Below are 23,839 nucleotides of genomic sequence, written 5' to 3' on the forward strand. Positions count from 1 at the left end.
CACTTTCGATTATGACGTCATCTGTGACGACTCAAACTCGCAGCTGATAGTCAAACCCCTCGCAGCTGACTTGCAGTTTCATTACTGCTGGTGACCAGTTAGCAACTGGTCGGGGTAGATTCGTGTTATCACGAAATTACTTATTCTAAAATTTCTGAATTTTCAATCGTGCCACAATCATTTTGACAGTTACCTAAATTAGCTATCCCTCATCTTAAACAGACGTAAACAAGTGAGTTTTGTCACCCGAATACTGGTGGCTAGAACGTATTACGTAAAGACGTAAATACCAGAGACCTTGAACGCCAATTTGTTTTGATACAGTCGCAGGCTTGACTCAAGGATGTCTGCAGCTCGCTATAGGTTACTTACCATTCACAAAATATCACCACTAATATGGACAAGCACGAGCAACAGATTTTATCATGGTTTTTTTTTGTAATAGATTAACAATTTTGGCTTTACCTAAATATAATATTTTCGTATCTAGCCCTGAACAAAGGAACACAGTCCATCAAAAACATCCAACGAAGATCGATTTACTCAAGCTTTTGGCTATGCAAGGCAGGAACAAATATTCCAACTGACCCACCCACTATGGGTAAAGGCAGGACAGGGAGCTCTTCAAAGGGAACTGGAAAAGACAATCATTTCTGCTGTCCTAAATGTGGAAACCCATGCACCAATGTTGAAACCTTTGTTTGTATGCTTTTAGAATCATTTGAGCCATCAAAAGCATTTCTTCATTCTTTATGTTTTACAGCCTCTACTCGTTTTGTAAAATGCGAAAAATGTCACCACTTCTTTGTGGTTCTCTCAGAGGTTGATCAGAAAAAGTCAGTTAAAGAATCACAAGAGTCAGCAGAAATTAAGAGTGGTCAGCTTAAGAAAGCTCCTCCACCACCAAAAAAGGTATTCTAAAGAAACTAAGACAAAAGTGGGATGTGGATCTATAGACTGTTGTAATGAAATGTTTTATTTAGATATATGAGTACTTGAACCGCCATGTAATTGGTCAAGAGTGGGCAAAGAAAGTTCTATCAGTTGCTGTTTACAACCACTATAAAAGAATTTTCAACAATTTACCTAATCATCCAAAGAAGGGGACTGAGGAGCAGGAAGTGCCTGTAGCAAATCAAGGTGGAAGAGGAAGGGCAACACCTCAAGCCTGGGCTGGTAAATATGCTTTTTTTCCTGTAACATTTTTTACTGCATGCCTTTTGTAATTTTACGTTCTCCAATTAGATCTTCTTCAAGTAACTGGATTAGGTCAGTCTCATGGACTAGGTGCATCTGGCACTACCTCCCAACAACAGACGTTATCGCCAGCCGATGAACCAAAGATTTCCTCCTCATCGTCTGGCAGTGATATATTGGATACAAGTTCACATGAACTACGTCTTGATAAAAGTAACATACTTATGTTGGGACCCACGGGATCAGGTATACATATAGTTGCATTTAGCTATTGCGGTGCAGTCATAACTGACAGACGCAAGATGTTAATTTGTGATGCATTTAGGCAAAACCCTCCTAGCACAGACCATCGCTCAATGTTTAGACGTTCCGTTTGCAATTTGCGATTGTACAACACTGACACAAGCTGGATATGTCGGTGAAGACATTGAAAGTGTAAGTAACATAATCTGTTAAAGAAACATTAATGACCGCCTAATGACTATTTTGCACCCTTAGGTGATAGCAAAATTGCTACAGGATGCAAATTACAATGTTGATAAAGCTCAGCAAGGTATTCGTTAGAACGACATATGCGACTGAAACTGTATGCGTCATTCTATTTTCTTGCGTATCAGGCATCGTTTTCCTTGATGAAGTTGACAAGATTGGCGCCGTCCCTGGAATTCATCAGTTGCGTGATGTCGGAGGAGAAGGCGTGCAACAAGGAATGCTGAAAATGCTGGAGGGAACAATTGTCAATGTTCCTGAGCGAAACGCTCCACGGAAACTTCGCGGGGAAACTATCCAAGTTGATACAACTAATATCCTGTTTGTTGCTTCAGGCGCCTACACAGGGCTAGACCGCATTGTATCACGTCGCAAGAATGAAAAGGTATAAAAAGACTATTATTCAATAAACCAGAAGATACTGAACTAATATTTTATGTCTTTTCATCGTCACAGTATTTGGGATTCGGGGCTAGTTCGTCTGGCAGCAGTGCCGGCCGACGAGCTGCTACACAAGCAGGAATGGCAGAGGTTTCCTCCGAAGTAGCCGATGATGAAAGCGAAAGAGATGCCTTTCTTCGCGCCGTTGAAGCCAGAGACTTGATTGACTTCGGAATGATCCCGGAGTTTGTCGGCCGCTTCCCAGTAATTGTACCTTTCCATTCTCTCTCCCAAGACACGTTGGTTAGGATTCTTACTGAGCCTCGAAACGCGCTAGTCCCCCAGTACCAGATGCTTTTTGGAATGGACAAGGTATGCTATAATATATTTTTTTTAAATTATAATATTTTTTTAAAAATTATATCATCACACCCGATATTATGTTCTAGGTTGAATTGACGTTTTCGCCAGAAGCGCTCAGAGCCATTTCTAAACAAGCAATGGAGAAAAAGACCGGCGCTCGCGGGCTGAGGGCAATTATGGTAAATTTTTGTCGCATAGTATACTAAGCACACTTAATTATGTTCATGGACATTGTTATTTTAGGAAACTCTTTTACTCGACGCAATGTTCGAGATCCCTGGTTCCGATATCGGTAATTTTTATGATTGTGTGCCTTATTTGACTTTAACAATATTTTTAAAAAATCCTTTAGTGTCGGTCCATGTCACTGAAGACGCCGTAAATGGCCGAAGTCAACCTCTGTTCATCCATTCAGCTGAAGTAAGCTAATAATTGTATTTATGTTGCCGAATTCCTATTATGGTTTCATGATATTTTATTTTTACAGAGTGTCAGTAATAGCAACGACGGTCAAGCAACTGTGGATGATGAAGAATTGGGACAAGCCCAAGCAGGACGTGGTTAAGCGAAACCACCACCATCAGTTGATGTTTCTTTTTCCTTCCACCGGGGCTATTTCTGGCGTATATACACGGGAATTCTAGACTACGTCCACATGTAAAATTTTTTATGAACCGAGCCTCTCTTGTTGCCTCATTTTATTATAACCTCTTTTTGTTTATGGGACTCGAAGCCTTCAATAAAGTCGATATACTTCAAAGAATTAGCATCCATTTCCGACGGGTGAGTATTCAAAGAATATTCTATGCACAAACCCCATATGATTGTTGTAATAGCTTATACATACGAGGTATAAAGCAAATTTCACAGTATCGCATCACACGTATAAGTTAACAATGTGAAAGCAAGAAATGTGCATCACATATTTTTATAAGAACCTCAGTTTTCATCATACAGACAGAAACTTATTAGGGTAAAATTTTGTTACCATTATTTGTGGCCTTTGCTTAGGACGTCTTCTTCTTCTTAAACATCCGCATAAAGACAATCATAGCTAGATCGAAAAAAGCTTGATATCATATCATACAAATAATTAAAAAACTAATCAATTACCTATGAAAGACATGCAGACAAGCAACAAGAACAACCAGACCCAGCAACGGGTGCAGAATCCACTTCTCTCTTGAAGCTTCTGTGTTTGAGTGTGGAGGTTGACCTGGTTTTCTTCAGCTAGCGCATTAGATTTTTCAAGTGTGATTAAGTCTTGCCTAATGATTGAATTTGCTGCCATTGTTTGTTCTTTCATGGTTTTAGCCATGGAAAGTAAATTTTTTGTGATTTCCTCCTGTGTTTGCTGTTCACTACTAATAACTCCTTCAAAATCTTGTGTATGAGTAGAAGTGGCATTCGGTTTGATGGTGCTCAACAATTCTGTTTTCCTTTGCCTTAACGTTGATGCAGGGTTCTCAAATTCTTGATTTTTTTCAACTGAAATACTTTCATTTGTTGGAGGTTGTTTATTGGTCAACAACTCATCCCTTACTTGATTGCTATACTGGGCAGATACCTTATGCCGAATTTCTTTTGAAACTGTGTCCCCATATGGGGAGGAGCAAGGGGACAGAAACTGGGAAGCCACAACTTTGTCTGTAACAGAAGGCTAACAAAGTTTCAGATCAGAACAACAATTTATACTGGCAAAATTTTAATTTGAATTATTACCAGTTTTTCTGTAATTGTAAGACCTTTCAAAAATGCAACTGATTTTGTGTAGTCATCCAGAACATCCTTTTGTGGTTGCATTGGGGATTTCTTTAATTCTGTCAGCTGCTCTTCAAGGGTTGTGATATACTAACAATAATGAAAAACATTTAAAAGATAATTACAGTGAGTTACCGTCGGTTGCCAAAAACGTTACCATTTAAGAAGCTTGTCTACCTTCTCAAATCTCCATTCTGTATGTTTCCCATTGTTGGCAATTGTTTTACATTGCTCCAAGAGGCGGATGAAGTTTGTTTCCAAGCGAGTTCGTGTCATTTTCTTCGTGGTTAGTGGATTAATCTACTGTTTCTTCAGATTTCTATAATATGCTGACACAAAAATATAAAAATGCCGAATGGAGATTTGACACTCGACGAATTGAACACGTAGATGTAAACAACTCAACTCATCTTCCGGTACTTCGTCAAGAAGTATTAATGTAGGCCTGCGCACTGCTACTTCGGTTTTTATTTTGGCGCTCGCTACAGCGCCTGACGAGAAGTTTGGGTATTTTGGTTGCCGGTCACCTGCCGTTCTAGTGTAGCTAGCTTTGAATTGAAATCGTAAGTTACCACGTTCTGCTACTGTTGTGCCGCATAGCAAATTCTATTCCTTTGTTATTTATGCGAAAATAAGCATAACTAATTGTTGGCTGGGAAGGCTATATAACATAGTGTATCAGTAATTTTGTAATATAATCTTATCGATGTGGAAATCACGTTCAACATACCATGCCTTAAAAATCTGCAGCCGCAACTATGCAAAAGTCGTTTCATGGTATGATGAGTGAATTTCGTTCGTAAAAGAAAGTTCCCTCTGTGAGTATGAAAATGAAGGAGAATTGAACTCTATTTCGTGATTCTATTTAGGAAGAAACGCGTATTTCTTTTGCCAACAACTAGCTGTTTCCATTGTCACTTGCAACATTATTCCAGTAAACCAAATTCTGAAATCGACCTGACTTTATTCCCTACTGAGAGGATCAGGAATTTTTCTATCATAGCTCATATTGATCACGGAAAAAGTACCCTTGCTGACAGGCTTTTAGAACTTACTGGTGTGATGCTTTTTAATATCCCAGCTCAACTAAACAGTGATGCTATAGCTGATCACATTTTTTTTTTCAGGCACGATTGGCAAAGGTAGTCATGAAGCTCAAATGCTGGATAGATTACAGGTGGAAAGAGAGAGAGGGATCACAGTTAAAGCTCAAACTGCTACATTGGTATACAATTACCAAGGAATTGACTATTTGTTGAATTTGATTGATACACCCGGGCATGTGGATTTTTCCTTTGAAGTAGCGCGATCCTTGGCAGCTTGTCAGGGCGTTATCCTTCTAGTTGATGCTAATCAAGGTGTTCAAGCCCAGACAGTTGCCAATTTTTTCCTCGCATTTTCTCAAAATCTGGCCATCGTCCCTGTGATGAATAAAATAGATCTTAAAAACGCTAATCCCGAAAGCGTTGCCATTCAAATGAAAAATGTTTTTGAATTTGAATCAGAGGATATTTTACGGGTAATATTTAATTTTTACGAATTTCATTCTCGTTAACCTTCCAAACAACAAATACCTTCTCTATTTTAGATTTCAGCCAAAACAGGGCTAAATGTCGATTCGGTACTTCAGTCGATTGTAGAACGGATTCCTCCTCCCAGTCATTGCGATATTGCAAAACCTTTTCGAGCCTTGCTGTTTGATAGCTGGTACGACAGATACCGAGGAGTAATAGCAGTCATTGCAGTAATAGACGGTGTGATCCGAAGTGGCGACTCTGTTAGCGCAAAGCATACCGGCAAATCATATGAAATTAAAGAGCTTGGCATTCTACGACCTAACGAAGTTAGCCTTTCGTGCCTGTAAGTCTTTCTTTAGTTGTGTATTGATGAAAAGAGACTAACTGAATTACGACGTGTGCATATCTTTCAATACAGACAGGCAGGCCAGGTGGGGTATGTCGTGTGTAATATGCGATCTAGCACAGAGGCAAAAGTTGGCGACACATTGTTTAAAAAGGGTTTGGTAGAGGTCGAAGAGGTAGCCTCGTTTCGGCAATCCAAACCAATGGTCTTCGCTGGCGTTTATCCAATGGATCAGTCTGAAACTCCAGCTCTCAGAAGCGCCTTAGAAAAGCTTACCCTAAATGATTCCAGTGTCACCGTTGCCAAAGAATCGAGGTATACATATATTCATTTTTTAAACTGTTTCTATTTTGACGCTTTCGTTTCCAGCGCTGCCCTCGGACAAGGTTGGCGTCTGGGTTTTCTAGGTCTTCTTCACATGGAAGTATTCAATCAACGTCTCGAGCAAGAATATGGAGCTGAAGTCATCGTCACAGTTCCCAGTGTAATTTCTATTCTCTTAAAAATTAGTTGGTGTTTTACTAATGGTTATATTACTTTACAAATGCAGGTACCCTACAAAAGTGAGTAAGCTGACTTATTTAGACATCGGATAATAACTAATGCTTTGCTTTTCAACTCAGTCCGGCTACATGGTGAAAAAAATATAAAGAAATATGGAGAGAGGGACATTATAGTTAATAATCCAGCATTCTTTCCAGATCCCAACATTATTGAACAGTAATAGCATAAAAAGTGTATTAATATGTGTAATGTTTAAAGTTGGTTTCTAGACTAAATTAAACATTTTATTTCTTTGAAAAGGTATTTTGAGCCAATGGTACTAGGAACAATTATAACTCCAGGTACTTGGTGTAACTATTAAACTCGTGTAACGTAAAAAAAAAATTACTTTCTGGCAGATATCTATATGGGCCCAATAATGTCACTGGCGTTGGACCGAAGAGGTGTACAGGTGGACTCCAAAAACGTAGACAATTCACGTGTCATGATGCAGTTCAAATTTCCTCTTAATGAGATAGCCGTTGATTTTTATGATGCCCTTAAATCTCTTTCATCCGGCTACGCTAGTTTCGATTACGAAGAAGACGGTTTTGAAGCGTCGGACATCGTCAAGGTATGCCAGATCTACCTCTAGTAAGTTAATTGTTGCGTAACGAGATTCTTATTCTTCAGTTGCATATCATGCTGAATGGCGAAGTGGTAGAAGAATTAAGCACTGTCGTACACGCTAGTAAAGCTAGGAAATATGGGAAAGAAATCTGTCTCCGATTGCAAGAAACAATACCAAGGCAAATGTTTCAAGTGGCGATTCAGGCTGCTGTCGGAGGCAAAGTGGTGGCGCGGGAGAACGTTGCCGCTCTACGAAAAGACGTCACAGCCAAGTGGTACGTCTTACCAAGTTAGATATTGTGCTTGATTTTCCATATATCCCTGAAATTTTAAATATTTAGCTATGGTGGGGACATCTCGCGCCGGATGAAACTCCTGAAGCGTCAAGCCGAAGGCAAAAAGCGAATGAAAAGCATTGCCAATATAGAACTTCCCAGAGACACATTTATAAAAGTGTTGAAGCGCTAAAATATGAACCAGTTCTGACTAGCGAATTTGCATCTTTTCCTCGTCTCCGTGTCATCCTGTGACCCCCGCGACAGCATGTACCATCCGCTGTCTACCAGACTTTGTAAATATTCATAGCGGCTATTGGCAGTAAATCCGTATATTGGCAACGTAATGAAAAAATCAGTGTTTCTTCGATATATTGCGTGTACCTTACATTTGCCGAGTGGATGAATTGGAAGGTAACATTAACCAACTATTAAACATTGATCACATTAATAGTTTAAGTGACGTACATGAAATGTCGAATTGAGATCGGACAATGTAAAAACATCGTATTCCTGTGTATGTTTCCTAGGGATGGTAGCTTCGCCTTTGATTTCTTCAGCTTGTCTTTTGCTAGGTTGCAGCAGCTTGGAAATGCGATAGCGGTTGGAATGAACAAGTTTTCATTTTTTTCCAAATCCTAATCCGCTTGAAAGGATCTGGACGCCGCTAGCATAGCTCCGATTTCCCCAGAATGTCCATCAAAAAGAGCAGTCTCGACGACAGTCGTGGCATTGGCGGTCAAACGTGCGTTTCCTGGAGTAACAAGACGAGATGACGATCGCGCTGCTGACCTACAACGACATGCCAAGTGTGATGGGGTAACGACGGGTTTGGTAGCTGCTGTCCGCTAATTTCAACGGGGCCAAAGGGAGAAACTGAACGAGCGGGAGCGCAAGAAAAAAAAAGATCTAAAAATCTAAAAATCCATCCACCAGATGTTTAAGCGACATTAAACTTACTCCTACCCAACATCTTGCAACATATCTAGTTCAGGTAATCCAACGAAAAATCATGCGAAGGTTGTGCGGTGTTTCAGGTTTACAGGCTATGACGACATGAATCCTTCATTTTTCTTTTTTTTTAGGAAGCCGCTCAGAGCAATGTAATAGAGTTGTTTTTCTGTATATGGAGCGAGACAAAGCCGTAACTCAAAAGATTACGTGGGTATGAGTAGACCATAAATCACGTAAATAGAAAGCTTTGGAATTGCAACAGCCGGAAGCGCATAAGCGAATAGTAAACAAAGCCTCATGTTTTTGGAAGGTGGGAGTGTAGATTGGTGTTAGTTGAATGGTATACAGTTGTTACTTACTTTTGTTCGTAGTTCGGCGACCAAGATTAAAGCTGTCGTTGAAGGAAGCTGACAGGAGATCGGTACTACGATTGGGTGCTCTTCCGAAACCTCGACCCTGTGGTCCACATCCGAAGGCGCTGAGAAATGCATTGCGAAATTTTTCGTTCATGAAACAGTAGGTGATGGGATTACAGCAACTCGATAGATAAGCAAGAAGCTGAGTCAACGCGATTTCCGTGGGACCCATCTGCTCGTAGAGACTCGTTGGATCAAATGTGTACCTACAGTGACATTTAATCCGCAGGTAGATGAAGGCAATTTTAAGATTCTGAATCTACGCGTTTTGTAGTATTTGAAATAGTTACCAAGTGTTGACGACGTACAATGGCGCCCAGCACAGGAAGAATTCAAAGACGATAACGAAGAGCATTCTGATGACTTTTTTCTTTGCCCAAACACTTTTGTCCGTGTATGTAGATCGGACGCCATAGCGAGCTGCTAAACGATAGTCCATAATCTGGACGGTTGTCGAGGTCGCCCTTTGTTGGTTACCCTGTTGTGACTGCGAACCTCCTCTCCACGCTATTTCGTTGCCACTTCTTTGCTGATGCGTGACGCTTCGTTCCACTTGAGGATGACAACAGAGACGTCGGTGATTGCTCCGCAATGGCCACTGGATCACAGTAGATTTTTTGGCCGCGTTTGGACTTGTGCGTGGGTAGCTCTGCTGGCTGGTCATCATGTCCGATTGGATCGACGTTTCAGGCTCTTGGTATCTCTCTAAATTTAGTACAATGTTATCTTGAAGTTTAAAATCTTTTTATAAACGCATTTATCATTTTATTGGATCTGACAGTTTTGACCCGGTTCTTCAGGCACGCGCTCGGAAATAAAGCCATTTGTCAGATGACTTGTTCCCCCCTATATTGAACCATGAACTGTCACTGACGGCAATATGATTGACGTTTGCCAAGACACGGTCCAGAAGTTGGACTATGTAGTCGGGTGAAGAAACTTTGGGGATGGAAGACATACCCAATCAGATATTATCGATTTTTTATCTGCGCACAGGGAGAAAAAGAGACGCCTTAATGATTTCTGTCGCGCTCTTCAATCTAATGTGGCTTGGGACGTGACATTTCCGGCGGATTACCAAGAAGTGGCGTAAAGCGGATGATATGATTTTTACGTAGATAGCAAAATAACGTCTTTCATTATGACTCTTTGTGGAAGGTGAACTCTTACAACCCCGAAGTCGATTAGACGCTATTCCGAGCCGGTGGTTAAGCAGCTATAAATTCTTAACAGTATTCTGATATACGGATGCTTGGAAAGCGAAACTAAAAACCCTCCATTATAGTGGGGGGGGGGGGGAGGGGAAACGTCTAGTAACGCATTTTATTTTTAACAGATTGACACACAAGTTTCAAATGATTCAAAAGTTGGCGCTGTGTACGGTGCCTTAGAAAGTAATCTGCGCGCTCAGGCGAAATGAAGAAGTATATGAGAGTAGGCAGTAGCCTGCCGTTGATGCTGTGAATCCCTGTGGCAATACTTTTGATTGACTCGAGCAAAAATTGCTTTGAACTCTCTACTTATTAAAACCCACCGTTTTTTGTGATACGATTAGTTCACGTTGCTTAATGATATCTTAGATGTGTTTGAGTTAAACACCCCACCACCATACCAGCTAAATATTTAGTGCGTATGTGGAAATCTAATTGGTCTAATAGTAAATTAAGCCAATTTAAATTGATAATAGCCTTGAGATAGATTAAGATTGCAATTTTCGTTTACTCATCCCCCCCCTCTTCTTTCTGTCTTTTGGTGGAACGAAACGTTAATTTTTAGGAAAACTTAAAAAGCGATATGCCGATTGGAGTTGCTCGTTTCGTTTTGCACAGACACCTTGTTTGCGGATAGTTTCAGTAGTGACAGAAGTAAAATGATTTAAACTTGAGTAAATATCTAATTATTTCTTCTTTATAGTTTTCCATCTCAAGGCTTTTGATGTGTAAGATGTTGGAGATTTGCTATGATACAAGCTTGCTTCAAGTCACACACAAGTTCTATTATTATCACGCCTTTCTCGTTAACCAACGAATTTTTCATCGTTGATGTAGGAGTTTTGATTCTTGGAAAGAAAAGGAGAGAAAAACGAAGCCAATTGTGATCTTTCCTGCGTGTCCTTACCTGTACAAGACGAACCACAAACATTGGTAAGCGGAGCGGTAACATCAGCTGCCATCATTATCTGCAAGCGACTGCAATTGTTAGTGCTGCTATTTCCACCTGTTTCGTGACGCAACCCTCTCCATAGGCGTGCTGCGATTAACCAGTAGGCAAGCCCCATGATGAGAAGGGGCAAAACTAACAAGATGACGTCCTATTGTAACATTTTCACTTTGATTGATTATGTTGTTCAGGTTTTTTTAGACTTGACAATTTAGGTTTCATACCAGTAAAAGATTGTAGGCTTTCTCACTGACGGCATCAGGCCATTCTTCTCGACACTTATGCCGACCTGAAATTGAAAAACGACATCGCGTTAGTTTCTTTTATTTATAAGTGGATTGCAGGTTAGCTAAACTTGGCATTTGTATTCCTAAGTTATACTGAGAACGATAATGGCAAATGATTTTCTAGTTTCGAAACACGCTGTAGTTCGACGCAATTAACACGTCGTAAGCACACAGGTAACATGCTGTCACAGTGAATAAACGGATTGATTACTCTTAGAAATCTTAGAAGTTTACGGAATGTTCTTTCGTGGAAAGTAACTTCCATTAGTTGTCAATTTTGCTTAGTCGTCTGCACTATTTCCGATCGGGTAGTCACACCACTGACATCACAACTTTTCAGCCAGGATTTTGCCGAAGGTTACCGAAACCGACCCAAGGGCTTAATGCCTGCCGAAGAATTAAATTTACGAATAAAACGTAGGCTTAGATGTGTAATCAGATGAATCAATGAAGGCATAATCCTCATTAACCCGTAGTAACTTTAATGAAGCTGGCTTTCGTGATGCCGCCATTTCATCAACGACTGATTGAATCTCTTCACAGAATTAAATACGGAACGACGATGACGATGCATTTTTTTTTGGATTGGCTTGTGAACTGAAATACCTGATTACTATTCAGTTGGAGTGTGGGTGGGTAATGGCGTCCAGTAAGCCCTTGTCCCCTTGGGCTTCGATTAACGAGAAACCAGCTGCAAAATGTATTTGAGTACATTTGATGAATACGAGATAAAGAGGAATTTCGCATTTTGGCTCCTTGATGGCATGTGAACGTCACGAAACGTATTAAGTAACTAAGCTAGTTGGTGCATGGCAATTGTGGAATTAGGTAATGAACCGAAAAACATTTCGACTTTTATCAACACAGCTATCTCATTCCACGTTGTCCATGTCCATCGTCTTAGTGCAGGGTTGGATTACAACTTTTTCTCAGCATAACCGTTATTGAACATTTTGTTATTGTGTAAAGAAGCTTATTTTGCTGTGTGTCAACAATGATGTCTAGAATCCTGTAGCTATCCAACTAATTAAAATAGGAAAATAAAAAAATGCCATAAAAATAATATATATTAGTGACAACGCTGTTGGGTAGGGTAACCATTGTCGGCGGAGTGACAATACGTTTTCGTCATTTTCCTACTAGTCGTGGTGACGTGATAGAGTGTGGTGCGAGTCAACACTGAGAGTGCCGAGTAAGTAATTGCATGTGACAAATTATTGAACTGTATTTATTACAGGAACACATGTACCAATTGCTGATATTATCTTTTGTCTGTTTTCCAGCAGAATTATGGCTTCGAATCCTGCAGAACGTTCTACTTGTACCACGACAGCACTTTTGGCTTCGTTCGCGCCAAAAAAGTATCCATTACTGCTAAAGCCACCGTACAGCATGGTGAGTCGAATCTTTCTGATTAATTGCTTTGAAATTGGTGTGACGGTTTTTGATGACAACGTCCCTGGAATCTGTTTTTCTATTGCGTCTTATATTCGCCTTCTTTCCGAATCTGTAATTGTCCGTTGAAGTCATAGTTTCATTTCGCATGTTTGCGATTCACCATGAAGGCTTCATCATGTGTTCATTCATGGGTGAAACTGGCAGACGGCGGCCATTGTGTCAGTCGATTAGTTTTTCTTTATTGAATATTTCAATGGAACACTCGTAGTTCTTCTTTTTTCATTTACTGGGTGTCTTCTCTGTGAAAAGTTTCCATCCGTATCGTTAGGACATTAATTATTCTAAAGAGGTGACGCACCCACGTCTTCTTTAATGTCGAGACACGTGTTCCAAGGGACACGTATCTTACATCTGCCGAACGTCTAGGAATTTCTTGCTGTTGTAATTTTTGCAAGCAAGGAATGGTTGTAGACGTGACGTCTTGCAAACAGAACATCTTTTGTATGGTTGTTTCAAGACTCGTACTTTTTCAAACCGATTCCTGTTTGTACGTATGTAATGTGTCGGAACAGCAATTTCCATGCATTTTCAAATTTGGACCTCTCGTTTCCACGCAAGACGTGTTGCTTTAATGGGCCCTCTATGACGTTAAAGGCAAGCTGTAAATTTATTCGTAGGTTGAACTGCATGTTGTTACAAGTCCGCAGGCTAGACAGAGGATAGTCGAAAGAGAACACAAACGTTTAGTCACCACAGCGTATCCTATTTGGAGAATGTGGGAGAGCCTTTATTGATTATTCAGACCTATCCCTTAATAATGTGACCTTGTCTGACATTTTCGTCCAAGATGTGGGAGGAAATGAAAGCTGGCCTATAAACTTTTGAACCGTTGAACTCGTTGATTGTCACTTGAGTAGTGGCTTTCATCTCGTGTTTTGGTGGATGAATCTTTTGTTTCGTATTCCGTATTTGGTGCCTCCTTTCTGAAAAGCCGGCTTAAATAATGGAATCTGATTGTTTGTTCGGCAGTTGTGTTTTTCTCCTTTTTAATGTCACACAACTAGGGACATCTAACGTTTTCTTTTTTTCCCAATTTTTTTTTCCTTTGCTTTCGCAAAGTTCGTCGGGAATAGTTGGATATGTCCGCCTTTCTCGTATTTTATACATCAACGAACAACCCTACACAGTACCCCTTACAAAGCAAAATACCCTGATGTCTATAGAAATACTTCAGAATTATCTTGACCGTACGACGTTTGCCTTGGTGCAAGTCGTAACTTTCTACTGGTTATTGCACACGTGGCTTTAGGTCGGCTTTGTAATGTCAGCTCGTGCACATGGTCGTGACACCAACGTCACTAACCTTTTATCGCTTTCCTTTTTATCGTTGAATTAACTTATTTTTGGTATAGAGGTACGTTTTCGCTTGAGTACGCGGCTTACCTGTTTCTCTGATTGGTTTGAGACGACTGAGGATTGCCACGGGTAGACACAAGGAGAGACTGAGAATCCAGACGGCGATGATCATCTTGTATGCGTGAGATCTTGTTTGCCAGATGCGAGACTTGAGCGGCCTACAAATAGCAAAGTAGCGCTCGAGAGAGATGGCCACTAGCGTCCAAACGCCCACCGCCACCGACACAGCTGCAACCAATTCCATTATTTCACGCCAGACAAAAGAAGAAAAAGGGGGGAAAAAAATTCTTTTCAATAGTCTGTAGTTGGGGAGTATGTGAAATGGGTATATTTGGGTGGATAAGAAAAGTTTTTTTTTTTTTTTTTTTTTTTTTTTTTTTTTCATTTTGGTGATTGATAAATAAAAGCTGGGAATACGATGAATGGGTAAACAAATCAATTGGGTTGTCATAGAGAATTCGTTTAGATCAAGTAGACAGCTGGAATTTTTTGGGGGGCGTACTAGCTATGTCTTTGTTGATTGAAAAGATAGAACCGTACAGAGATCACTCGTACTTGTGCTGTCGTGTAATGTACCGTCAACCCGTATGCCAAAAATGAAGTAACGCGCTCTTTTTTGTTTGTTAAAATGAATGCTTTGTTTTTGCCTACGTGAAATGGTTGTAATTGAAGGATTCATTAATGATTGGTGGACATGCGCATAGGATCGAACGTTCTCCTCTATGTTCTGTTTATTTTTGTCTCCTAACGTATGCTACTTTTTGTCAACCTGCCAAATGGATGCGACAAACTGAAAATTATAGCCTTTTCTTGAAAACCACTTGACTTTCAGTGAACTCGTTTTTGGATTTTACGATCCCCGGGAAGTTGTTTTTAAAGGGGTAAACGCACCCGTTGATCTAAAAACCCGTCTACGCGCATTCGGTAAATAATTTCCATCGCTGAATTTAATAGCCGCTTTAATCTGTGACCACTTTTCATTTTGCGAGGCGCTCGATTTTGTCTTCCATTTGATCTAGTAGACCAATTTTGCGTGAAAAGCTGCGAGAGTGGCTCTTAACTGGAATAGCTAAATTTGTACAAGGTTCTAACGAAGTATTTCGCTGCATTTTTTTACGAAATGCTATGTCAAGAAGATGAAAGCATAAGATGCGTGATTTCCTTGTCATTATCCAACAAGTTTGAAAGATGAAAGGATGTACCGTGGGTTCGGCAACACGGGTCATACTAATCAATAGCCGAGATAGATCAAAAGCAGTCATCTCAAGCTTATCTGGATTTGCATGTAAATTATCTTCTTTGAGATGACCATAGCGCAGCTGTTGAAAAAGAAAAAAAAAAATTCATTGCTATTTGAGTACTTGTATAAGTGGGTGTGATCAGTCGAGTATACAATTTGTATTAAAATAATTAGTCATTGGAGGTGAGCATATCATTCAGTATTCATAGGCAGTAAAGTGCTATAAGGTTATTGACCCCTGTTGACCCAGTTTATTTTAAATGTAATGGTAGCTTAGTCATCCACGAAAATCATGAAAATTTTTCCCTCCATCTCCATGCTTTATTCGCCCATATTGCGTTTTTTTTAGGTATCCCGTAGCATCCCGGTCGTTCACGTCTCGTGAACTGATAGGGGGAACGATATCTAGGCTATGCTTGTGTTGACCCATTAGGCATACTAACAATTGTTTTCTTGGTCCCCTTTAAGTTCGTAATAGCTGGGAAGTCATTTGAAGATTTAATGAGCCCCGTAGACGGAAATTTAGCAAAGTGGAAAAATTGGCATAATTTGTGTTCTGCAGTGCTGCACTTTATGAATTCTTTTCCTTTGTTATATTTCTACTGCCTTAACCTCTTGCCAATTAAAAGAACCGCGTTTTTTTTTTCATGGAGTTCACCTTTTGATTGTCCTGGCTGATAAATAGCTGCTGAATCTCTCTTATCGTTATCGTAGGTTGAGCATGACTGTTTTTCGTGATTCTCAAAACTGATTGTAGTAGCGGAAAAAAATAATTGCCATTGATTGGGTTAGACGAAAGGTGGTGTGAGGTTTCACTCGGAACCCACGTGAACTTCCAGTCGTGAATATGTAAACTGGGGATCGTGCAATTGCGTAGCAACTCGTTTATTTCTACATGTTTCCAAGTCATGAATAACCTCATGAATATCCTTGTTTCAATTAGTATTCTTGGTTCCTCGAATCAATCAAGTTCTAGGCCTACGAAAACGGGATGGGAAATTTTTTTTTCGTTTTTCAGCAGTCGAATGCTTTTACGCTTTGGATTCACAACAAGCGCTGGGAAAAGTTCGCTGACTACGCCGTTGTTTTTTTTTTTTTTTTTTTTTTTGTACTTGAAAAAATCAATCCGCTAGTTTCCCTTTCTGCAGACTACCATCTTTTTGATGTCGTCTCTTTTGCTTCCGAAAACGATTCTACCTAATGTGGTTGTAATTTCAAAGCAGCGCAGCGACAAGTTGATGGAAATTCGAACGCTGCTCAAATGTAATTGGATGGGTAGATTGCGTATATCGGTGAAGTACACGCCTTTTGTTACCTTTGAGGTTGCTGTGTCAACTGGCTACGACATGACAATAAAACCAGTGTTCATTTAAAATCTGGCTTCGCTTTCGCGTGCTATTTTAGCACTAGACAAATCGGGTCCCAAACGAATTATATAAATAAACTTGTTGTCCTTTTCTCTTTGTGGCATGACGCCATTGAATGTCAATTTTCACATTTTCGGCTAGAGTCAGGAGAAGTCGGTTCGTACTTGAAAATTCCAGCTAGTGGGGTTAGGGGGTTATCAATGATTGTGTTTGACTCACCTTGAAAGTAGGGTATTATTTTGCACATGAAGCTGCCGAAAATGAAATCTCGTAACAGCTGGCCAATTAGAGTGAATGGCATGCAGAAGACGCCGAGAAGCAAATCAGCAATGGCCTGTTAAATCAGTAAAAAAAAAATGAATGGAAAAGAATCAGATGACAGGTTTTGCTTATTTTTAATGGATGTGAATAAGGGGTAACATGTTCGCTCCTTCGTGTCTGCACATTATTCGGCTGATGCCATTCCATGTAACAAATATCGACTTCCCAATTGAAGCCATTTGCAGCTATTCTCTAAACGTTTTTTTTTTTTTAATGGCTGCAGGACGTTTGAATGTAAGAACGTCCTTTCGTGATCTAACCGTACGTGCAGAAAGGGCTTCTCTTGCAGACTTTCCGTGCCAGTCACGCACTTTTTCTTTTCTCTTTGCGCCGCGGGAACTTAATTGCAGGCATATGCTGACTGTATGCGCCGAGTCGTTCAAGTGTTTTCAAGGTCTTATCAGGGATCCTATTCTTAGTGGGCAGTAAATACAGGTGCAGTAACAATAGCTGTTGGCTATGCAACTCGATAGATACAATGACCATCCCAGCAGTTCGACACGGACGTATCCCATTTATTTCCGCCGGCATCGTCTGCCGACTTAGCGATCTTTTCACGCCAACTTTTTCGAGGCATGTGGAATATTTTTTTTTTTTCGAACAATTCTGGCAGCGATCTAATGCATTCTTTTATGAATAAGGAATTGTACAAATGTGTCCTCGTTAATATGCGATTCCCGGAAAAGCAACAAAAAAGGGGGGGGGGAGGTGACCGGAGCCCCATGTGGAGTTTGTTTTTAGTGAGGTCAATAGACGCAGTCAAATAATAGATGGGCCGACATCCGGTACGGGTCAATATTCTTCATCACTCACTGCTGTTGTGTCGCAACAAACGGAAGTAAACCTTGCGTGACAGACTGTACAAGAAAAAAAAAAACAGAATGAAAAGGGATGAGTCAATCGGTGGCCTACTCACAAAATACCCAACCAACTTGGGTCTGCGCGTATGTCGGCTTGCTGAATATCGATTTTTCTTTTTATTTACCATTGCTGTAAGATCCGTTCGCTTTTACCCCAATCTCCGTTTCTTTTCTTCCGCTGAAGGATGTACAAATTGAAAAGTTATTTACAGTTGAATAATTTTTCTCTTTTCTTAAAGTATTGCCTGTTGCTTGCTGCAGCTTGTTTGCAGCCTGTGCGCATTTTTATATAAACAAGTCGTACATTTAAATAAAAAAACAACTGAGTATCTGAAACCTTTGAAAATGAAAGTGAAATAGAAAAGTTGCGTGAATGTAAGAGAAATAGTCAATGTTTTGTATCCTATACGCCTCGACAAGTTGAACTACTTCTTATTTGATTCGAAAATCTTGAAAGCGTCACGTATTGGCTCGAGTTTCGTACGTTTTTTTTTTTCCTAAAGAAATATTGCAAAATCAATTGACACTTCCGGCCGTGTCGTCTGTTGCTCCCGTTGTAACGTTCCAAACATATTTCACGGAGGTTCGTGCAACATTTTTCAGGGTGAATAACAAACTGCACGTGCACGTGCAAGTGCCCCGCTTTGTACATATGTAAAGATAACGAATTTCTGTCCTACGCCTTTTCGAAATCCGTTGATCCTTTTTACATTTCGTATTCTAAAAGAAGGATCTTGCGTAAAGTGTATATATCACACGGGTGAAGCGCAGATACCCCGCATTGAATTTTGAGCAGATTTAGCATTTTTATTTTGTTATTTCAAAAGGAAGAAATGCATGCGAGATGGTTTCTTTCAATTAGATTGGCCTTCTCGCTTTCCTTTTTTGTTTGTTCATATCTAATTATAGCGCTTGGATCAGGATCTGACGTTGCACAATATTGGCCCATCTCCCACCCACTTTGCTCCTGAAATTGTCAATATATTTCGTGTGTGTGTGTGTGTGTAAGCTTTTGCCAGATCGATTGGTTATCCAGCCAGTGCCCAATGGTGATTGGATTCGGAGTCCTTCCCTCTTCATTCTGGACTTGTATGCACTTCTTTTATAACTAGAAAAGAGATTGGCTGACAGGTGGCCTCAATTTTATTGATGAGCCCAGCTGGAATCGTTCCATGGAACTCATTTCTGATCAATGCGCGAGAGGCAAAGAAACAAACTGCACGAGGAAATGTCAATTTGATGGAATGTGGAATTAGATAGGGTGAACCTCGCGATCACGGACGTTAGGGTACGAAGGTGACTTTTGTATACTCATTCGATTTCAAGTCGTTATACTAAAAACGTCGTGGAACCTTTTGATGCATTTGCCTTTTTGCCTTTGCTTGATTCATCGTTTTTTTTTTTTACCTCTTTCGAAACGCTATTAGCCTTTTCTTTTCTGCAACTAATTTCTGGTTTCGTGAGACGTCTTCCTGACAAATTGCGAACGAAGAAAGATAGGGCGTAGTTTCGCTTCTACGGCCATCACAATTTCACTTTAAACAAGAAATGGGGAAACTCTGCCTGAGATCACAAGCCCCTTTTTTCCCCCTTTTATGTTGCAAATGCATGTTCATGGAATTCAATTACGGCTATCTTTTCATCTTTGCGAAAGTTTTCATTTATTTTCTTCTCCGACAAAAAAAGCTTTGAGGAAAACAGCGTCAGTGACAGTACCAGTCGTGTTTTAATGTTCAGCGTTTACCTATTGCAATGTTTAGATGCGCTTCCGTTTTGGCTCCAGACCATTGTAGTTCTCGTGATCGCACAGCTGGTTAGGCCTATTGTATTCTGTTCTCAACTTCCTTTCCTTATTTTCGCGTAGACGTCAATCGCAAAAATATTCAAGCTGAAAGGAAAACCACATCGAGGACGTAGATGCTTTTGGCGTCAAGAAAACAACATGAATAAGCGAGAACGGACGGAATTGTGGCGTGCGACAGTAAAAAGAAAATGGCATTGATATACCGCCCTTGATTGAATATTCAGTTAAAGTACAGTCTTTTGCATTCGAGGGCAAAGTTCTGTATCAACGATTTATGCAGCAGAAAGGGCATCAGAGCAGAAAGACATCTAGCAGATTTGGAGCGAAGGGCGATACGAAAAGGGTCAGAAAAACGACAGAAGACTTGCGATCTAGTTGTCAGGAGGGAAAAAGGGCGTGACTCAAACAGCAAAAAAAAGCGTGAAAGAAAAAAAATCAGTAGGGAATTGGACGAGATCGATGGCCGTAACACGCCATCAGTCTACAACTTGGACGTGCCGTCCCATGTAGTTCGACGTCAACTAAGTTTTGCACGTTTCCGTCTCGAATGCAATTGGGAGTGTAGCGTTTTTCTTCTCACAGCTTCACCGTCGAAATGTTTTGACATTTGAATGTTGAACTCGCATTCGATCCGGTTTGTTTATTTATTATTTTTTTTCTCCTCGTCTTGTTTTATTTAAAATTTCAACCGTGTTGGAAGTCTCTTCTAATAAAAAGCGAAACGTTGTAACGAAGAATGGCGTCGGCCCCAAAAGGATGTGCATTGCGCCACTATCCAGAAGGCAAAAGAAAAAAAAAAAGAAAATTGGCAATTCGTAAAACTAGTTTACTTCCAGCTCGTTTCCTCGGCGGAGGAAAAAAAAAACAAAAACAAGAGATGATCCGTCTGCCGTTTTATGATACACACACTATGTGTGTGTACATAAATATACTAGCGGGCCCAATCGGTTTCAATGGCAGCTCGTACGTGATAAAGTGCAGGGACTTGGGGGAGGTAATCAACCCGATAGGCAATGGAGGGAGGGTGACATGGTTCATGATCGTCTATCGCTTGGTATATAGCCTTTCTATCACATTATGTGTTTGTTTTTTTCTTTTTGTTTTTGTCTATGAGAAACGGTGAATGTCACTTACTAGATTAAGGAGAAAGACGTTGGTAACAGTGCGCATCCTGCGATTTTGCGTCAGCGTCACGATGACGAGTATATTGCCCAACACGGACAGAATGAAGATGACTGAATAGAGGGGAATCATCACTTCGGCTCCGAATCCTCCGCTCGCTGCACCTCCCCCTGCCGTTAGGGTGGCATTGCTGCCAGGGCCGGCTAGCGCTGAGCCGGCTGTTGCAAACAAGTCGCTCCAGTTGCTTATGGTGGTACCGCCGTCAAATGCAATGTCGCTGTCGTTGATCGCTTTCGGAGTGGTCCGACTGGAAGCCCCGTCGGCAAACGAGAATCCCACGGAGGTTTCCGTCTCGTTGATGTAATTGTTATCGGTGCCGTTGCTATGATCATTATTGCTCCTCACTGTTTGACAGTTTGCGAGGGCGTCGTTGCGGCTGCTCGAGCACAACATGGTTTGCAATTGTTAACGAAAGCGCATGGACTGCGACGATTACGTGCGAGTTGTTGTATCGAATGTCGTTCGTTCACTCTCACGTCACGACAGGCAGTTGTTTTCGAAGAACACCAATGTTTGTTTGACCACCATTTTCTTTTCCCCCGAATCTAATTTTTTTTTGTTTGAGAAAATTTGAAAAGAAATGAATGGTTAGGTTAAATGTAAAGATATGCGCCATTTTTGCCAACTTTGATTTGTTAACCGTGGCTTATTATTTATTTTCTTTCGTTGAACTATTTTGCACGCCGATTTTTTCTATACTCATTTGAGGGCGTAACTGACGGGCAGGTGTCGGAATTTTTTTTTTTCGCCATCAAGGATCTCGAAATTGTTTCGTAAAATTAGCCTGAAATTTATTAGAATGACATGCGTTTCACAACTGTCAGCTTTCCTTTTTTTTTTTTTTTTTTTTTCCTGGCAAACTTCCTTTGATTATGGCGCCGCAACGGATGGTACGCTTCCAGCGATGCCACTCGTTAGTTTGAAAGCTTAATGCGACGCTATTTGTTTTTTAAAATAGCTGCCCTCTTTACCCTTTCTAATCTCTTGCTCATCAACCCTTCGCATATGAGACTAATAACTTCGTGTAATGAATCAATCGAGCTGCACTTTCGCGTCTTATCTTTTTTTTTTTCGAAAAAAACAAAGACAGTCGCTTCACTCCCCAAAGATTCGATCGTAATCCCGTTTTTTGACAGATCCCTAAAAGTGCATCATTTGAGGGATGGTTCTCCCGTCATTACAAAGCACAATTGCAATCTTATGTGCATGACTGGTATATATATATTTTTTCTTGTTCTTGTTTCACGGCTTGTTTTTTTTTTTTTTCGGTAAACGTATTGGCTGATCAGCTGCTCGTGACGTGTTCACAAGCGAAAATCTGTCGTTCACAATCCTCGCGGCAAGTAGGAAAGAGACAGATGGATCAAAGTTTTGATCGCCAATTGATAAGAAACGACAGCTAGGACTTTTATTGATCAGCGTTTGGCAACTTGTTTTGCCCATTGCGTTTGATTAAATTGAGATTGGACGCCAGTGTTTTTGATGCTCGAGCACCCCCGAGTTCAACCTCTCTCCCCCCCCCCCCCGTCCCCAACCGTTTCAAAAATCGCCCCATCTGTCAGCGCACGTCTTTCGGATAGTGGTAATATAAAGCCGGCGACGTGTTGTGGAACGTGCTAAGGAAAAGGAAAGACGAAACAACTCCAAAAGATACGAGCTGCGTGTCTATAAATGAATCTGCCCCGACCATCACCCCTAAAAATATTACGGGCTGCCGATAGTTTGTTATAGCCTCAATAAGTCTTAAGATGCTGCACTGGGGACGACATCTGCCCTTAAACTTTTCAGATAATTTTTTTTTTTTTCGGGAAATATTATTATTATTTTTTTTTTTTAAAGTTTATGTGTGTGCATTCGTGTTAAAACGGGTAAGGGAAGGGGGGAAAAACCAAACAAACAAAATATTGAAAAATACCTAAAAAGGAAGAAGCTGTAACGTGAATTGGAACGGACTCCATCCTTGTGTTTTTAAGGGGATAACACGATAGAGAATAATAAGCGGACAGAAAAAAAAAAGGAAAGCTGCCGTGTTTTTTTGGGGAAAAAAATTGTTTGAAGGTCAAAAATCAAAGTGTCTGGTCGTCCCGGCCAGCTGTGACTTTAGCTGTCGTGTATTTCGACGTACTACGCATTTCCAAAAACAAAGGCGACAGTTGAAAATCAACTTGAATTAAATTCCAAGCTTTTTTTTTCTTTTTTTTCTTTTTGGGGAATGTCTTTTGACAGCATTTTTCTTTTATTGTTTTTCTGTATAAAAAATTACCTTTTGTTTTGTTAAAAAGAAAAAAAAAAAAGCGGGTTGACATGTATCCGGCCTTGTTTTCTCTAACCGACCCTGTTTTGTAGACGTTTCCGCCCACTGTCTGCTCTATCAAATGTTTATCCTTAATCCAACTTTGATTCGGAGAAACATTACCTCTAGTCCATAGTCAGCGGTAAAAGAGGGCGATTAGGGAAATACGGAAGGCTTAGTTATATCTCTAAGATATGTACACTCTTGAACAAACTTCTTATGTAAGTTTGAAAATGCGTTTGAAGGACGCTGTTGTTCGCCTTCTTGTGCATTTTGGCTTCATTTGCCTCTTCATTATTATTCACCAAAGCCCGTTCTAAAGTTTAGTATTCAAAAGTGGCTTTTGGCTACGAGTCTCAAAATAAAAAAAATAAAAAAAAAATTCTCCTTAGATTTCACTTTGGTTTTTGAAATTTTAATCATTCAAAAACGAAGAGAAGAAAAGCCTTTATGCGCAAGTAAATCGTACACTTCATGAAAGTGCCTACCTGACGGGATGTCGTGGCAGATTTGATGACACAAGTAGGGGGTGGTGGTGAAAGCAAACACTCGCCAAACAACAAAACAGAAAGAGCTTTACTTGATACAAGGGGGCGGAAAAGGAAGAAAAGAAAACCGGAAAATTGGGGCAGGAAGCGAAAAACGCTGCCGCTCCGTGCAGCATCCAGGACGCGACTGGCAGTAAAGGTCCAGCGTGGG

The 23,839-nt window shown here is 40.4% G+C and overlaps 5 protein-coding genes across 8 annotated transcripts in view; 2 read left to right on the forward strand and 3 right to left on the reverse strand.

The window, feature by feature from the left end:
* Positions 1-23,839, reverse strand: part of LOC130687427 (uncharacterized) — a 58,794-nt gene that overhangs the window by 27,559 nt on the left and 7,396 nt on the right. The gene's annotated exons all lie outside the window — the stretch shown is intronic.
* On the forward strand, positions 67-3,190 carry LOC130687461 (ATP-dependent Clp protease ATP-binding subunit clpX-like, mitochondrial). Of its 2 annotated transcripts, XM_057510641.2 has the most exons (14): positions 69-232; positions 325-428; positions 491-703; positions 764-912; positions 984-1,176; positions 1,246-1,443; positions 1,523-1,632; positions 1,696-1,750; positions 1,815-2,071; positions 2,143-2,439; positions 2,517-2,609; positions 2,674-2,722; positions 2,783-2,850; positions 2,918-3,190. In XM_057510641.2, exons 2-14 carry the CDS (start codon positions 344-346, stop codon positions 2,993-2,995), a joined length of 1,845 nt encoding a protein of 614 aa, XP_057366624.1. In that variant the 5' UTR covers positions 69-232; positions 325-343; the 3' UTR covers positions 2,996-3,190. The 2 variants fall into 2 exon arrangements, with proteins under 2 accessions (XP_057366615.1, XP_057366624.1); XM_057510632.2 differs by having other exon boundaries at positions 67-428.
* LOC130687827 (vesicle transport protein USE1-like) lies at positions 3,311-4,571 on the reverse strand. Of its 2 annotated transcripts, none has more exons than XM_057510994.2 (4): positions 4,349-4,489; positions 4,153-4,281; positions 3,544-4,090; positions 3,311-3,484 (listed from the first exon to the last, which is right to left on the reverse strand). In XM_057510994.2, the coding sequence occupies exons 1-4, from the start codon at positions 4,349-4,351 to the stop codon at positions 3,438-3,440; spliced, it is 726 nt and encodes a 241-aa protein (XP_057366977.1). In that variant the 5' UTR covers positions 4,352-4,489; the 3' UTR covers positions 3,311-3,437. The 2 variants fall into 2 exon arrangements, with proteins under 2 accessions (XP_057366977.1, XP_057366969.1); XM_057510986.2 differs by having other exon boundaries at positions 3,314-3,484; positions 4,369-4,571.
* On the forward strand, positions 4,799-7,661 carry LOC130687450 (translation factor Guf1, mitochondrial-like). The gene is made up of 12 exons (XM_057510620.2): positions 4,799-4,968; positions 5,061-5,248; positions 5,319-5,710; positions 5,780-6,051; positions 6,127-6,369; positions 6,424-6,538; positions 6,605-6,617; positions 6,678-6,774; positions 6,859-6,899; positions 6,957-7,171; positions 7,231-7,442; positions 7,509-7,661. The coding sequence occupies exons 1-12, from the start codon at positions 4,898-4,900 to the stop codon at positions 7,633-7,635; spliced, it is 1,986 nt and encodes a 661-aa protein (XP_057366603.1). The 5' UTR covers positions 4,799-4,897; the 3' UTR covers positions 7,636-7,661.
* LOC130687476 (cholecystokinin receptor type A-like) lies at positions 7,759-23,778 on the reverse strand. 2 transcript variants are annotated; one of them, XM_057510660.2, is made up of 9 exons: positions 23,629-23,778; positions 20,800-21,392; positions 16,900-17,014; positions 14,101-14,301; positions 11,197-11,261; positions 10,931-11,123; positions 9,103-9,517; positions 8,756-9,018; positions 7,759-8,234 (listed from the first exon to the last, which is right to left on the reverse strand). In XM_057510660.2, the coding sequence occupies exons 2-9, from the start codon at positions 21,238-21,240 to the stop codon at positions 8,182-8,184; spliced, it is 1,746 nt and encodes a 581-aa protein (XP_057366643.1). In that variant the 5' UTR covers positions 21,241-21,392; positions 23,629-23,778; the 3' UTR covers positions 7,759-8,181. The 2 variants fall into 2 exon arrangements, with proteins under 2 accessions (XP_057366643.1, XP_057366635.1); XM_057510652.2 differs by having other exon boundaries at positions 7,759-8,196; positions 23,629-23,777.

This window comes from Daphnia carinata, chromosome 7 (assembly GCF_022539665.2).
Source record: "Daphnia carinata strain CSIRO-1 chromosome 7, CSIRO_AGI_Dcar_HiC_V3, whole genome shotgun sequence".
NCBI classification, from domain to species: Eukaryota; Metazoa; Arthropoda; class Branchiopoda; order Diplostraca; family Daphniidae; genus Daphnia; species Daphnia carinata.

Excerpts from the sequence above, each read along its gene's own strand:
- LOC130687461 (XM_057510632.2), top strand. The coding sequence starts at position 344 with ATGTCTGCAGCTCGCTATAGGTTACTTACCATTCACAAAATATCACCA. Across the intron at positions 1,177-1,245 it reads AACACCTCAAGCCTGGGCTG|ATCTTCTTCAAGTAACTGGA; the intron begins GTAAATATGCTT and ends TTCTCCAATTAG. Across the intron at positions 2,440-2,516 it reads TGCTTTTTGGAATGGACAAG|GTTGAATTGACGTTTTCGCC; the intron begins GTATGCTATAAT and ends ATTATGTTCTAG.
- LOC130687827 (XM_057510986.2), bottom strand. The coding sequence starts at position 4,467 with ATGACACGAACTCGCTTGGAAACAAACTTCATCCGCCTCTTGGAGCAA. Across the intron at positions 4,282-4,368 it reads CAGAATGGAGATTTGAGAAG|TATATCACAACCCTTGAAGA; the intron begins GTAGACAAGCTT and ends CATTATTGTTAG. Across the intron at positions 3,485-3,543 it reads TGTCTGCATGTCTTTCATAG|CTATGATTGTCTTTATGCGG; the intron begins GTAATTGATTAG and ends TTTTCGATCTAG.
- LOC130687450 (XM_057510620.2), top strand. The coding sequence starts at position 4,898 with ATGTGGAAATCACGTTCAACATACCATGCCTTAAAAATCTGCAGCCGC. Across the intron at positions 6,370-6,423 it reads ACCGTTGCCAAAGAATCGAG|CGCTGCCCTCGGACAAGGTT; the intron begins GTATACATATAT and ends TTTCGTTTCCAG. Across the intron at positions 7,443-7,508 it reads AAAGACGTCACAGCCAAGTG|CTATGGTGGGGACATCTCGC; the intron begins GTACGTCTTACC and ends TTAAATATTTAG.
- LOC130687476 (XM_057510652.2), bottom strand. The coding sequence starts at position 21,240 with ATGTTGTGCTCGAGCAGCCGCAACGACGCCCTCGCAAACTGTCAAACA. Across the intron at positions 14,302-16,899 it reads AATAATACCCTACTTTCAAG|CTGTGTCGGTGGCGGTGGGC; the intron begins GTGAGTCAAACA and ends AATTGGTTGCAG. Across the intron at positions 11,124-11,196 it reads AAGCCTACAATCTTTTACTG|GACGTCATCTTGTTAGTTTT; the intron begins GTATGAAACCTA and ends ATGTTACAATAG.